The following is a 14,350-nucleotide window of genomic DNA, read 5'->3' as shown; positions in this document are numbered from 1 at the left end:
CATTCCACTGATGAATTAGTCTTAGTTGTGAATTCAGGAAAACGACTGGTTTGACTCAACTGTTTAACCATACTGACAGCTTATTTTATTTCGAACAATCACATATATGTAAACTGTGTTTACAGCGTTTCTCAATAGAAGGAACCAGTTATGCCATCAGCTTACATAAGCAGATAGCTTGAGCAGTTCTCTCTACTTTCTCTTCCTCTAGTTTGAGTTCCCAAGTTTTGTATGTCCCTGTTCATGGGATGGGGTGTTGGACTCGGGCTCTGTGTTTTGTGAGGCTCAGAATCAGCTCTTCCTCTGTACATCAGTGTGGACCCTTCACTACCCTATAAATACAGAGGAAATTGATAGACTACAGGGGGATTAGAGTGTTTATATAAGCTTGGTTCATGCTAGGCCTTCTGGCAGCTCAAACATCCTCCTTTCTGCATCAGAGCACTTACTTTTTGTCTTGTTGCTGTGGAAACCCCATAAGTCAGAGCCCATGCGGGACACACATGCTCAGCATGTGTGTGTGTGTGCTTGTAATAAAAACTCACAGTTTGAAACATAGCAGAGAATAAAAAAGTAAGTAAATGACTTTCCAATTCAGCTGGCATTTGCTTATTTTCTGATACTCTGATCACTGCGCTAGTCGCACTGAGATGCCGTGGCACCCAAGCCTGAAACTTAATGTGCTTGACTCCTCAGGAGACCTTGCAGGTATTTACCTGTAACCCGTGAATAGTTGTGATGACATAAGGAGCATCTCAGTCCCCACTCGGCAGATTAGAGATAGCGTGTTAGGGGTGTGACGGATCCTTGTGTGGACAGGACAGTAGAAAGAAGTGACATCCTAGAGGGAAGATGTAAACCACAAAGAAAAATACGAACATGGACATCTGTGTCTCTGCTTTTCCTCAGCCCACTGAAGAAAAGGGGGGTTGTGTGTCCTGGGCTTTTTTGTCTAGAAGAGGGACAGTGAGAGAAGAAGTAGGAGGAACAGATGAGGCTAAAGGGAATCCAGGTTATATGTGAATGGAGCTTCATGGTGTGCTGAGAGGGGATGGGGAAGGCAAGGCGTAAGAGCATTTTCTTGGACTTGGGAATGTACTTCTCCCTTAGCATGTTGAAAACATTCTAATTTTGACAAAATTATAAATGCACTGGAAACTTCAGATAATTTCTAGAGGCCCCAAGTGCCATTTTTTCCACATTTGTCATTTGTTTGCTTGAGAGGTGACTCCCAAGGGTTAAACTGGTTGGCTCTTAGGTTGGTGTTGACTCTGATTGTGACATTCTGTTGTGACAGGCCAGCTAATGTAAAGGTTTCACCTTTAATGAGTCATATAGAAAACAGACACAGGAATTCAAAAAGGCACACCAGTCTAAATGTATTTAATGGGTGCAATGCTCTAAAAATATCTAAATGGACTGAAAAGCCTATGTACTGCCACAGAATGGTGGATATTCATAATTATGATCACAAATCCCCCATGAGAAAATATTTGTAGTTTCTGTTCAAGGAGGCAAAAAAGCATGAAATGAATCTCTGGATTCTATAGCCAAGAACTGGAAACCAAGTACCCACCAGTAGAGAATCAGTTAACTAAGTAATATTACATTTAGTCAATGGATGACTATACACACAGAACAAAAATGAAGAGATCTTACAGATACAGATGCAATACATACAGATGTGTGTTGTCATGGGAAACATTCAAGATGTTCATTTTCTTGTGCTATATAAAGTCTTTAATGGAATCCCATCTTTGCATGTGTGTCTATGTGTGACTCACCAACTATCTCCTCGTTGTCAAATCCAGTGGTCCTTTCTCTGTCCTCTTCCTTGACCTTGGAGTAGCCTGTGATGTACTCATCTTTCTTCAAGGGCATCTTCCTCTTCCTGTGACACTGTATTCTCTCGGTTTTATTCCTACTGTTTCTTCCCCATCTCCTCTTCGTCGCTCTCTGACTGATCCCAAGAAATGGACTGCTCTGGGGTCTGGTGTTGGATTCTATTCTTTTCTTGGGCTTAATTGTCTCCCTGGACTTTCCTGTGGCTCAGATGATAAAGGATCTGCCTGCAGTGTAGGGCACCTGGGTTTGAACCCTGGGTCAGGAAGATCCCTTGGAGGAGGGAATGGCAGCCCACTCCAGTATTGTTGCCTGGAAAATTCCAAGAATAGGGGAACCTGGCAGGCTACAGTCCATAGGGTTGCTAAGAGTCTGTCATGACTGAGCGACTCACAACTTTCTATTTCACATTGTCTCCCAAGGTGATATGATATAGTTTCTGGGCTCTAAACACCATTCAAACTGATGACTTGTGATTCCTATTTCCACCTTTAACTGTTCTCCCTTGTTTCAAACTCAAGTTCAATTGTTAACCTGACAACACAGCAGTCTGTGTAGCTGAAGACACTGTTTTGATCTGCCGCCCTCCAAACTCTCTTTCGCTTCTCTCAAGCGTCCTGTATGTGACCGAGCTCTTGACTGTCTTTTGTCTTACATCTTAACCAAGCTTCCCCTCATTCACTCTGCTCCAATGTATCCTACATCCTTTCTGGCTCTTAGATAGACCAAGTTCATCCTTAACTCAGGACTACTGCATTTGCTCTTTCTTCTTGGATTTCTCGTCTTTCTAGTTTTGTCTTGGCTAATCCCTTGATCTCAGAGGAGCAAGTCACCACGCCTACAGTTGCTCTCATGCCCTGATAGCTCTCTGCACTTTGCCTTATTTTATGTCTTATATTTTATTATCTGTCTCTCGACTAAAATAATGCTTTCATTAAAGCAGGGAATCAGCCCATCTTCTTAATACCTATAGTCAGAATACCTTTAAAGAGTTCTTAGTACAAAATAGACGTTCAATTACTACATAAGTGTGCAAAGAAATAAAGTTTGGGAGGATATACACACCAAACAGTTAACAGTTCTGAGTGGGGAGGTGTGGCAGAGGTAAATTATGAATTGACTTTCCCTTTCTACTAAGATACATTTCAGTTAGTCTTGAATTATTTGAAATTAAGCTACACTTCTTTAGCAATCAGAAAAATTAATAAACCTATTTTCAATTAGAAAGAAGTGGTTGATAAAGTTTTGATGCTTTAAGATAAACTGTGTTGTGGGGAACTTGCCTGCTGGTCCAGTGGTTGAGACTTCGCCTTCCAGTGCAAGGGGGTGTGGATTCAGTCCCTGGTCGGGGAGGTAAGATCCCACGTGCCAAAAAGCTAGAACATAAAACAGAAGGAATATTGTCATAAATTTAATAAAGACTTGAAACACTAGACTGTGTTTAGCTGGAGGATGAATTTTTGTGGGATACTTTCTTTCTTGAGGGTGATAGGTAAGCAACATGTTACTATATATAGTAAAATACCCACGCTTTTGTAAAAGCACTGAAACGTGAAGCAGCAGAAACATTTCACTCAGTTCTCTTTCCTTTGAACTTTACAGCTCTCTCTCTCGTAAATCATTTAAATTGATTTCTTTTTAAAGGTAGCAAGATCAAATCATTAGCTTAGTGATAACTTGTACGTACTTTTCTTTGCCTTATTATATTTTACATCCCTATTTGATATGTTCATCTTGAACAGGTTTATTTGTTCTTTTCATAAGCGTACTAAATTTGTAATACTGGCTGTCATTCCCGGGTCTGAATGTTAAGTCAACATATGTTTGAGTGACCTTCAACTTATCAAGTATGGCAGGCCTCTGATTGTTTTGGAACCTCTTCTGATACTTGTGGACTTAGTTCAAGGCCAGTTATTTTATTTTATTTTTTTACCTAATAGGGATGGTTGTTTGCTTTGATCACTCAAGTGAAGCATCTTACCGTGTATAAAAAGTCTAGCTGGAGTCTGTTGTTACATCCTTACCTTTCTTATCGCAGACGCTCCTCCTCCGAGGTTTCACATTAGATTTGCAAAATGATGAGCCTCTCTTTGACCTGGGGGATTGTTATAGCAGTGTGCTGTTGTTTATACCTACTTCTTGGAATGAGAAGAAGGTAAGTTTTATCTTTAAATTGCATTTTTGTTCATTCATTTAAAGTTATTTAACTTTCATTGTTATACCATACAGTTGGTTTTCTGTACTTACAAATGCTGGCATTTTCTTCCTTAATATTTTTAAATTAAAAAAATTTTTAAGTATCTTTTTTATTAGATCTCACAAGAGATATAATGGCAATGTTTCCTTTTTAGTATTGAAATATATTAGTCTTAATGTAAAAATGGACAAACTTGTTAAACATCACTGACACAAACTTTGTAAGATCTGTGTGTGTGCGTATGTCTGTGTGCCCATGTGTGCATATAAAGTGCGGATGAGTAAGGATAGACGTGGTAAGTGGGATCCGCAGTTGCTATCTTGTAGGTTAAATAGATGCTCTGACTAAACAAATGTTCTCTTTTCAGCTAGTTCTTGTGCACTGTATACATACTCGGGCTAAGCTGGACAAGAGCATAGAGCCTGCAGTGAGCATCCTGTTCTTTCTTTAAGCTTCCTTGTATTTACTCATTCAGTTTTAGCTTCACTTGGTCTTTGCTGCTGCGAGGGCTTTCCCTGGCTGTGCTGAGCGGGGGCTACTCTTTGTTGCAGTGCTCAGGCTTCTCATGGCAGTGGTTGTTGTGGAGCACAGGCTTTGGTGCTCAAACTGCATGGGCTTCAGGAGTTGTGACGTGTGGACTCAGGCGTTGTGACTTGCTGGTGCCAGAGCACAGGCTCAGCAGTTGTGGCACATGGACTTAGTTGCTCCGTGGTAGGTGGGATCTTCCCAGACCGGGGATCAAACCCATGTCCCCTTAACATCAGGGTTAAGACTTGATTACTATTACTAATGATAATCAATCATGGTGAATTGGGAAACTGCCAAATACATGAGACATTACTTATTTGTGTGCATCATTTACAACTGGTTGAAGAAATACAATAAAGTCAGATACATCCACCATAATTATTTAACTTCTGATTGGTTCAAAGAACATTTGGGGGAGGGCATATAAATATTCTTGACTATGTCAGTCTCCAAAACAGAATTACCCACTGCATATCTTCAGCTATGTAGGCTGCTATGGGTTGTCCACCTTTTAACAGGTTTTTTTTTTTCGTTTTCAGTATTTTAATTCAGGCTTGGTAATTTCTGTTTTTAATTAAACTACTTACCTGCAAACTATGAAAATAAAAATCATTATTTTATGCTATATTATTCTACAAAGAGGGAGAGTGGTTTCTGTTGGAAAATATATGTTTATTTTATTAAATGAAAACATTTAAAATAGCATGCGCATTAAATTATAATGCTAGACTATAAGAAAGAGCACTAAATTATAATCAACAACCATGTCAATACCTATCTTATTCAATTTCACTCTATAATGTGCTAATTTCTCAGATTCCCTCTTCAACTATCATTACAGAATAATAAAATGTTTAAACTATGAAGATTTTTAAAAACTTCAATTCTGCAATCCTTTCTGTCATTCAGTATGCTATATACCTTTAGAGAAGGCAATAAAATAAAACATTTTGAGATACTCAGGCAAACAATGCTTAGAAACAAATATAAACACTACAATGTAATTTCATTTCTACATTGAGAGCAAAATTCTTGTTGGCCTTGGTTGACCCTTTTATCCTCCTGATTGGGAAGAATGAGCAGCATATATTAGACATTCAGTAAGGGCTTCTCAGGTGGTGCAGGGATAAAGAATCCCCCTGTCAATGTAGGAGATGCAACAGATGCGGGTTTGATTCCCTGGGTCAGGAAGATTCTCCTGGAGATGGAAATGGCAACCCACTCTAGTGTTCTTGCTTGGGAAACTTCATGGACAGAGGAGCCAGGTGGACTACAGTCCATGGAGTTGCAAAAGAGTCGGACATGATTGAGCATACCGTACACAAACACACATGTGCACACATACACATATGTGTTTGCTGAATGGATGCATGGATGGATGGATGGATGGATGGATGGATGGATTTATCTATCATTTTAACCAACATATCATGTTACTAAGTTAAGATGACTCATTATTTTAGTAAAGGAGCAGGGCCTCACCAACCAAAAAAATATCAATAAACTATAGAGTTTGAAATTTGACATCAGTGGTAGTAAACTTAATATAAATAAACATAAACAAAGAACTATGTACAGTTTTCCATATTTACCATCTCTGTTTCTCACAGGCAGATGGGCGAACCACCTCTGGAGAATGGGCTGATTCCGTATCTGGGTTGTGCTCTGCAGTTTGGTGCCAATCCTCTCAAGTTCCTCAGAGCGAATCAAAGGAAACACGGTCATGTTTTCACCTGCAGACTGATGGGAAACTATGTCCACTTCATCACAAATCCCTTGTCATATCATAAAGTACTGTGCCATGGAAAATACTTTGATTGGAAAAAATTTCACTTTACTGCTTCTGCGAAGGTAACCAGATTTGCATTTACATAACATTAGACTTGTTTATTTTCTACCTTTTCTATGTCAATCTATTTAATCATTCTGATGTACTCCAATTTAAAGACAGATATGTTGAAGAGAGCTACCCTTACATGAAGATTCTTAGAAACACAATAAACCAAATTGGACATAATCTGTTGGTACTAACCATTTAAAAAGTTGAAATAGGTATAGATTTGTCATTTTCTAACCAGTTTAGGAGGGTGAAATAAAAACTAAATGTTTTACTGGACTAGATGGTACTGTATAAGACAGTTTAAAAACTCACTCATGTCAATAATTTCTACACAACACCCAGAGCGCATGTGGGAACTTAACATTCAATAGTTGTTTTACCACACTCATGCCACACAATTGTTTAATTTTGTTAAGGAATTGTCCAGATATTTTGGCATCACTTTAAAAGGCTCTTTTACAGAGCAAAATAAATCAATATTAACTGAGTTTCTGCAAAGAAATATTAGACCTGGTCTCTGCCCCTAAGTAACTTAAAATCTGGTTAAGATATATCTAGAAGGAATATGAAAGAGAACCAATGATTAAAAAAAAATTCTTTGGAATTCCCTGGCGGTCCAGTGACTAAGACTCTGCACTCCCAATGCAGAGGGCCTGGGTTTGATCCCTAGTCAGGGAACTAGGTCACAGACACCTCAACTAAGAGTTCCCAAGTACTCTAACCAAATAAATAAGACCCAGTGCAGCCAAATAAATAAATAAACATTTTAAAGAAACACTCTTGATTAACACCAAATTAACATGCAAATAAATGCAGAAGCATAGAAAAATAAGAAAGAGAAGAGCACAGTAGTTGTGAAGGAAGTTTCACTGATAATCTGGGACTTGAAGTTGGCCTTGAAGGATGTGATTTGGCCATTTATTTGAAGTGGTATTTCAAATACAACTGCTATGAAATTTCAGGTGGGAAGGCTGGTTCCCTTCCCCTCCCCTTTTTTAACAAGTAGAGAATCATGAAAGAATCATGCTGTTTACCAGTCCTGTTGCTAAGTCACTTCAGTCGCATGACCCTATGGACTGTAGCCTGCCAGGCTCCTCTGTCTACGGGATTCTCCAGGCAAGAGTACTGGAGTGGGTTGCCATGCCATCCTCATTTACTAGTCCTGGGTCAGGCTTAATTTCTTTCTTCTCCCACATTTCATTTCCCATCAGGCATTTGGACACAGAAGCATTGACCCGAGTGATGGAAACACCACTGATAACATAAGCAAAACTATCATCAAGACCCTGCAGGGGGACGCCTTGAGCTCCCTCACAGAAGCCATGATGGGAAACCTCCAGCTTGTCCTGAGACCCCAGGGGTCACCACAGCCCCCCACGCCTGCCTGGGTGACCGAGGGGATGTACTCCTTCTGCTACCGGGTCATGTTCGAAGCTGGCTACTTGACGCTCTTTGGCCGCGATCTTGCAGGGCAAGATGCCCAAAAGGCACTCATTCAAAACAGCCTGGACAACTTCAAGCAATTTGACAAAATCTTTCCCGCCCTGGTGGCTGGCTTCCCCATCCATGTGTTCAAGACAGGACACTACGCCCGGGAGAAGCTGACGGAGGGCTTGAGGCTCCAGAAGCTCAGAGAAAGAGACCACATCTCAGAGCTGGTCAGGTTTCTGAATGACACATTCGCCACCTTGGATGACACAGAGAGAGCCAAGTCACTCCTCGCAGTCCTCTGGGCATCACAAGCAAACACCATTCCAGCCACTTTCTGGAGCTTGTTTCAAATGATTAGGTAATCAGCAGATTATCCATTTATTTCTTTATTTTAGTTGAAAGCAGAAATTCAATCATTGTAACTAAAAAAAAAAAAAGACTCATGGTACCTTCTCATGCTGTCAATCATGAATGTGGCATTTACCCTTGTAAATGTTCAATAGTTACATCGGCTTATCCGACCCTCTAAAAATAGCTATGACCCCTAAACACATCTTTATAGGAGCAGAGACTGATCGTCCTGGGGAAAGGAACATACTGGTACAGGGTCAATGAGGCTGTCTGCACCCAGAGCCCTTCTCCTTAAGGCCAGGTTGTTCTTCACGACGCCTGTTTAAGTGCATGAATTTGGTCTTTATAATCATAAAAATATCCTTATGTGATTGCTGATGTACTGTCAGCAAAAAGGACAGTGCGTGCATGCTTGCTAAGCCGATTCAGCCTGCCTACATTAGCTGCTTTTTCACTCAGTTAGTGGTTGCTGTAATACTATTTGACCAAATCTAATACCTATGAATCAATCATAATATACTGTTATTGATGGAATTTAGCTAGATTTTGCCTTTTAAACACTGTATATAAAAAAACTTGGATACAGCATAAACTTTGCATAACGTGATTTCTTTCCCAAAGGTTAGTCTTTGAGGAATTTGACATTCAAATGTTTTATTGAATTATTCCAGTTAAACTGGATGTTTCACAGACACAAAATTACTATGCAATTGGATTGGGAATGCCAAAGTTCTGTTGAGGGCTGCCAATTTTATGTCTTTAAAATATTATTTTTTAATTTCAGATAAAAAACTCATCTGTCTCAAAGATTAAGTGTCTTCTAAAATGTTTACTTCGGAAAGCTCTGTCTGGAGTAAATTCATATATTAACAGCAAGGTTACAACAGCAATTTTATATCCTATAGTAATAGTAGCCATTTCCTGATAGTCATGCAAAGACATCAATCAGATGTTTCTGAGACTTAGTTAACTGCGATCCTGTTCCATGCGCTGAGGATCCAGTGAATGTCAGTGCCCTAAAATGAAGTCGCATTCATTTCAGAGGTCCAAGTGTCAGAGGAATAAATTACCATACAAGTGGAAAAGCTGCTTTATGTGGAATCAGGGATTTTAAGAGTAAATTTAAATTTCCTTTGGCAGTTTAGCTAGTACTTTAGAATCGTTATCTTGGAGGCAACTTTGTCTCTCACTTGCCATGTAATGACTACTTTGATCATTTAATCCTTATTAGAATCACTTATTTAAAAGTCTGGCCCAAGTTTTACTTTTACGTAGTGAGACCCTTTCATCAGTTTTTGCTGATATCCAAGGACTTAAAATACTACAGGGATTTCCCTGGTGGTCCATGGCTAAGACTCCATACTCCTCCAGGGAAGGGGGCCCAGATTTGATCCCTGGTCAGGGACTAAGAGTTCACAACTAAGAGTTCACATGCCCCAACTAAGACCTGGAGTAACTATAAAAATATTTTAAAAGCACAACTATAAAACAGAGTAAAAAATAAATGGGAATGTCCCTTTATCACCGTCTCTGTATCTTGACCTGTATCTGATTAAAAGAAGGAGGAAATGCCTTTTTGCAGACTTTTTGGTAGAGAAAAAGCTTATGCTCTGTACATCTTTTCTTTTCTCTTAACTTTTCATAGAAACCCAGAGGCAATGAAAGCGGCCACTGAAGAAGTAAATAAAACACTAGAGAACGCTGGTCAGAAAGTTAGCTTTGACGACAGTCCTGTTCATCTGAATCAGATACAGCTGGACAACATGCCTGTGCTAGGTGTGCTTGTGTGCGTTGTTACATGTTAATTTCTGTGTCCTCCTACCAGCGGTCGTCAGCTCACATCACACACTTACTTGTTGCAGGCGTTATGTCCCATCTGATCCTCCAGCAACCCTATGCCTGGAGACTAGTACTGTTTCTATATAACAAGTGAGGAGACAGGCATTTAGAGGTTACATCACAGCCTGGGATGGGATGGAGGAACCAGTGACAGCCTGACATGGAGCTCTTGACCCTATGCTCTCAAGCTCTTCTCTGCACTTCCTCGCTTGTTACTGCTTTTACCACTCTTCTTATAGTTAGTACATTATTCGTGTGCATGAAACGAAAGGGGAAAAGGTACCACCATGAAACCACAGTTAGCTGCATGGGTTGGAAGATGGGGTGGACAGTTATTTCACTGAAAAATGTTTGATTCTCTGGATTTATAGAAATACAGAAGTACTATGTTTTTAAGTAAGAACAAAGTTTTCTCTTGCTTTTCTTATGTTTCTTTAGAGGCAAGAAACCAGTGTATGCTTTCAGGGGCAGTGTGTCCTAGCAGAAGGGACGGGGAGACAAGAAGCACGGGCCCCATGGGAGGGCTCTGATTTGCTGTGGAGACCTCGGACATGTCATTTCACTTTCAGTTCAGTTCAGTCGCACAGTCATGTCCGACTCTTTGGGGGCCTTATTTTCTCATTTGTGAAATCAAGTGCTAACTTGCTATGATTTTATGCACAATTGTGTGATGAGCACTTAAAGCATGACAGTTAAAAGGACAGAGACTGGAAGGTCTCATCATATTTAAGCTATTCTCAGCATGTTCTTTGTGTCCCTTTATGTCCCTACAAGAATGCAGGGTGTACTCACACAACCCCAGGCAGTGTAATGATAAGTACAGGTTCTTATAAACACCGAATCCCAGGGATGGAGGAGCCTGGTAGGCTGCCGTCTCTGGGGTCACACAGAATCGGACATGACTGAAGCGACTTAGCAGCAGCAACAGCAACATAAACACCGAAGTGAAGCTGCATCTTGAACAAATATTTCCATATAAAAGTGTTAGTATATTAAATATCAAAAGTGATACACTGAATAATTCACATAAAAGTTATTTACTGATTTTTTGCAATTATTAGATGTCTAGTATCATGTAGAAATAAGATTATTTTTCTGTAAAATTATGAAAGTCTAGTTTCCATTGATGATCAAGATTATATCAAGAGATTATAACTCAGATTATCGGATTAAAAATACACTAGGCACAATCGGATCATTTATCACAGCACATAAAAAAGTTTGAGAAATTTGGATCTGGCCAGCTTCCCCTAGTCTATTTAGGTTTGTGTTACTGGCTGCTAGGGGTATATCAGACTCTAGATTACATGGCCTTTATAAATACTTTGTTCTTTCTTCTTCCTTTTCTCTCCTCCTTTATTCCTCTTAAAATCTTTAGACAGTATCATCAAGGAGTCTCTGAGACTTTCCAGTGCTTCCCTCAACATCCGTACGGCTAAAGAGGACTTCACTTTGCACCTCCAGGATGGTTCCTATAATATCCGCAAAGATGACATCATAGCTCTTTATCCACAGTTAATGCATTTAGATCCAGAAATCTACCCAGACCCTTTGGTAAGTGACTGTTCATCAAAGTTCAGTGTCCCGGTGATGTGTACCCAGACTGAAATAAAAAGGAAATTTACCACTGCAGAATTCATTTGATCATTGAAATCACAGGGATTGTCTCTTTTATTAATGTCAAATATTCATATTATATTTTGGAGAATTTGGGTGATGGCTGAAATTTTAATTTTTATTCTTGGTATTTGCCATCATATCTCTACTAGAGGCTTCCCTGGTGGCTCAGCAGTAAAGAATCCACCTCCCAATGCAGGAGAGGCAGGTTCAGTCCCTGGATCAGGAAGATCCCCTGGAGGAGGAAATGGCAACCCACTCCAGTATTCATGCCTGGGAAATCCCATGGGCAGAGGAGTCTTTTGGGCTACAATCCATGGTGTTGCAGAAGAGTGAGACGTGACTTAGTGACTAAATATCGACAACAACAATCTCTAATAGATTATATCTGCAGTTGCAATAATAAAGCTGCCTCCTTCCTTCCTTAAAAAGTGCCTCTTCCCAAGTCTAGGAAATTAGAGGCTAATATACTGACTCCTCTAATTTCTGATCTAAATCCTTCTTTCTCGTTCTGCCTAAGGGAGGGAGGAACTAGTCACCCAGGTGGGATGGGAGGTATAAAGCTTTCCCATTCCCCTCACTTTTCTTTAAATTCCTATTTCTTATTACATTCTGATTCAAGGTGGGGTATTTGCTATGTTACTCATAGATTGGATTAAAAAAGAAAATTACCCTTTGGAACTTCCAGATTCAGAAAAAGATTCTTTTTAAACTAGCTTATGCATTTGTTTCCTTTGCATCTTTATTGCAGACTTTTAAATATGATCGCTATCTTGATGAAAATGGGAAGACAAAGACCACCTTCTACAGTAATGGACTCAAGTTAAAGTATTACTACATGCCCTTTGGGTCAGGAGTCACTATATGTCCTGGAAGATTATTTGCTGTCCAGGAAATCAAGCAGTTTTTGATCCTGATGCTTTCTTATTTCGAACTAGAGCTTGTGGAGAGCTGTGTCAAATGTCCACCTTTGGACCAATCCCGGGCAGGCTTGGGCATTTTACCACCATTACATGATATTGAGTTTAGATATAAATTCAAACATTCGTGAACATATGCTTGGAGAAAGAGGCCCCCTGATGCTGTTACAAGTCTGCGGCGCACCATCACTCACCAATGCCCTGTGGACAGACGTGTTTAGTGGCAGTGGAACGGTGCAGCAGGTTCGTTCTGCTCACCAGTGCTTGCTTGTGAATCTTAACATTTTGGTGACAGTTTCCAGATGCTGATTCAGACTCTGCAAGTGAAAAACAAAACAAACTAGTTTCTAGAAACACAATAATTTGTTTTCATTTGAATAAGTCTGTGGAGTGTTCACATTGCCAGGGACTGAACTTGATTATTTTCAGAGGAAAAAGTCTTTTTTTTGTTTGTTTGCTTGTTTTTTCCCAGAATATTTGGCAAAAGTTCTTCTTTTTTTGTTTTCCTAAGGAAACTGCTTTATTTTTATATAAACCTCCCATGGTTATGCAAAAGGTACACATTCACGTTTTAGTGAAAATGCATGACTTTCTGATCAGATATGGGGCTCTTTGGGTATAGATGTATATTACAGAGGGTATTTTAAAGGATTATATCATGCCTTTTAATAAAAATTTTTTTCAGCTTTCCTTATATCTAGTATTCATGGCTTTTAAAATGACTGTCTTAATATCTTGAGAACATTAAAGATGGTTTTATTATATTCTCTTTATATTTAATTTATTTTTGCTGGAAACTGTAATATCTGTGTCAGGTTTCAATCATTTTACCTACACTTTTATTAGATTTCATATTAATTGGAAGATTTTTTTTCCAGAAAAGGCAGGTTTTGTTCTGATATTATTAACATGCACCTATGAAAACAATGTAGCTCTCATGTGATATATTTTAAAATTAAAATTGGATGATAATGACCATCTGAAAGTTTTAGATATGAAACTGCAAGGAATTCATTAAATTGGCATTGTATTTTATTTGAAAACTTTTTATCTTTAAACAAGTTGTAATTGAAGGAAATATAGTTTAGGCTATAGCACAGTGTTCAGCTACTGTGTACAACAGTGCTTTAGTGAAATAATTTAAGTATTGGAGTTATGAACTGTAATACTTTACTGATATTTCTTTATGTATATATTATAAATTATATTTAACTTTTTCCTTGCACTACAAATACTAAGATATATTGTAATCTTTGCTAATGTTGAAATGATTCACTTTTCAGAAATAAAAGTGTGAATTTTTGTTTTAAATTTTTAAGTATTCCAAATGTTTAAAGCGATCACCTACTAAGTTACAACAATTTTGCTCATTTTTCATCTCATAGAAAGAGCAAAATAATTATTCACTCAAAAATCTTCTCCATACTTTATAAAATTCATTAAAGATTTTAAATATTTCTATTTAATTTATTAGTAATTGAATTTATTAATAATATAACCATGGGATTATCTCCTGTGTAAGTTATTTTTCATATCAAGAAAATTAAACTCATTTACATGTGGCCCAAGATTAACAAAATCCCCTTTTGCAAAATATTTGTTTTAGACTAAATTTCTAATATGATTCCCTAATATATTTCATATAGACACATCCTGGAGATATAATGGGTTTGGTTCCAGTTCAGTTCAGTTCAGTCGCTCAGTCGTGTCTGACTCTTTGCGACCCCATGAATCGCAGCACGCCAGGCCTCTCTGTCCATCACCAACTCCCGGAGTTCACTCAGA

At 38.8% G+C, this 14,350-nt stretch overlaps 1 protein-coding gene across 1 annotated transcript; it reads left to right on the top strand.

The window, feature by feature from the left end:
* Nucleotides 1-3,884: 3,884 nt before the first annotated feature.
* Nucleotides 3,885-13,701, top strand: CYP7A1 (cytochrome P450 family 7 subfamily A member 1). The gene is made up of 6 exons (XM_068983852.1): nt 3,885-3,997; nt 6,178-6,418; nt 7,619-8,196; nt 9,835-9,965; nt 11,407-11,582; nt 12,397-13,701. Exons 1-6 carry the CDS (start codon nt 3,918-3,920, stop codon nt 12,694-12,696), a joined length of 1,506 nt encoding a protein of 501 aa, XP_068839953.1. The 5' UTR covers nt 3,885-3,917; the 3' UTR covers nt 12,697-13,701.
* Nucleotides 13,702-14,350: the final 649 nt, after the last annotated feature.

The sequence above is a fragment of the Capricornis sumatraensis genome, chromosome 11, assembly GCF_032405125.1.
Source record: "Capricornis sumatraensis isolate serow.1 chromosome 11, serow.2, whole genome shotgun sequence".
NCBI lineage: Eukaryota > Metazoa > Chordata > Mammalia > Artiodactyla > Bovidae > Capricornis > Capricornis sumatraensis.
Note: the sequence above shows the minus strand (reverse complement) of the source record. Positions and strands in the feature narration are given on the sequence as shown.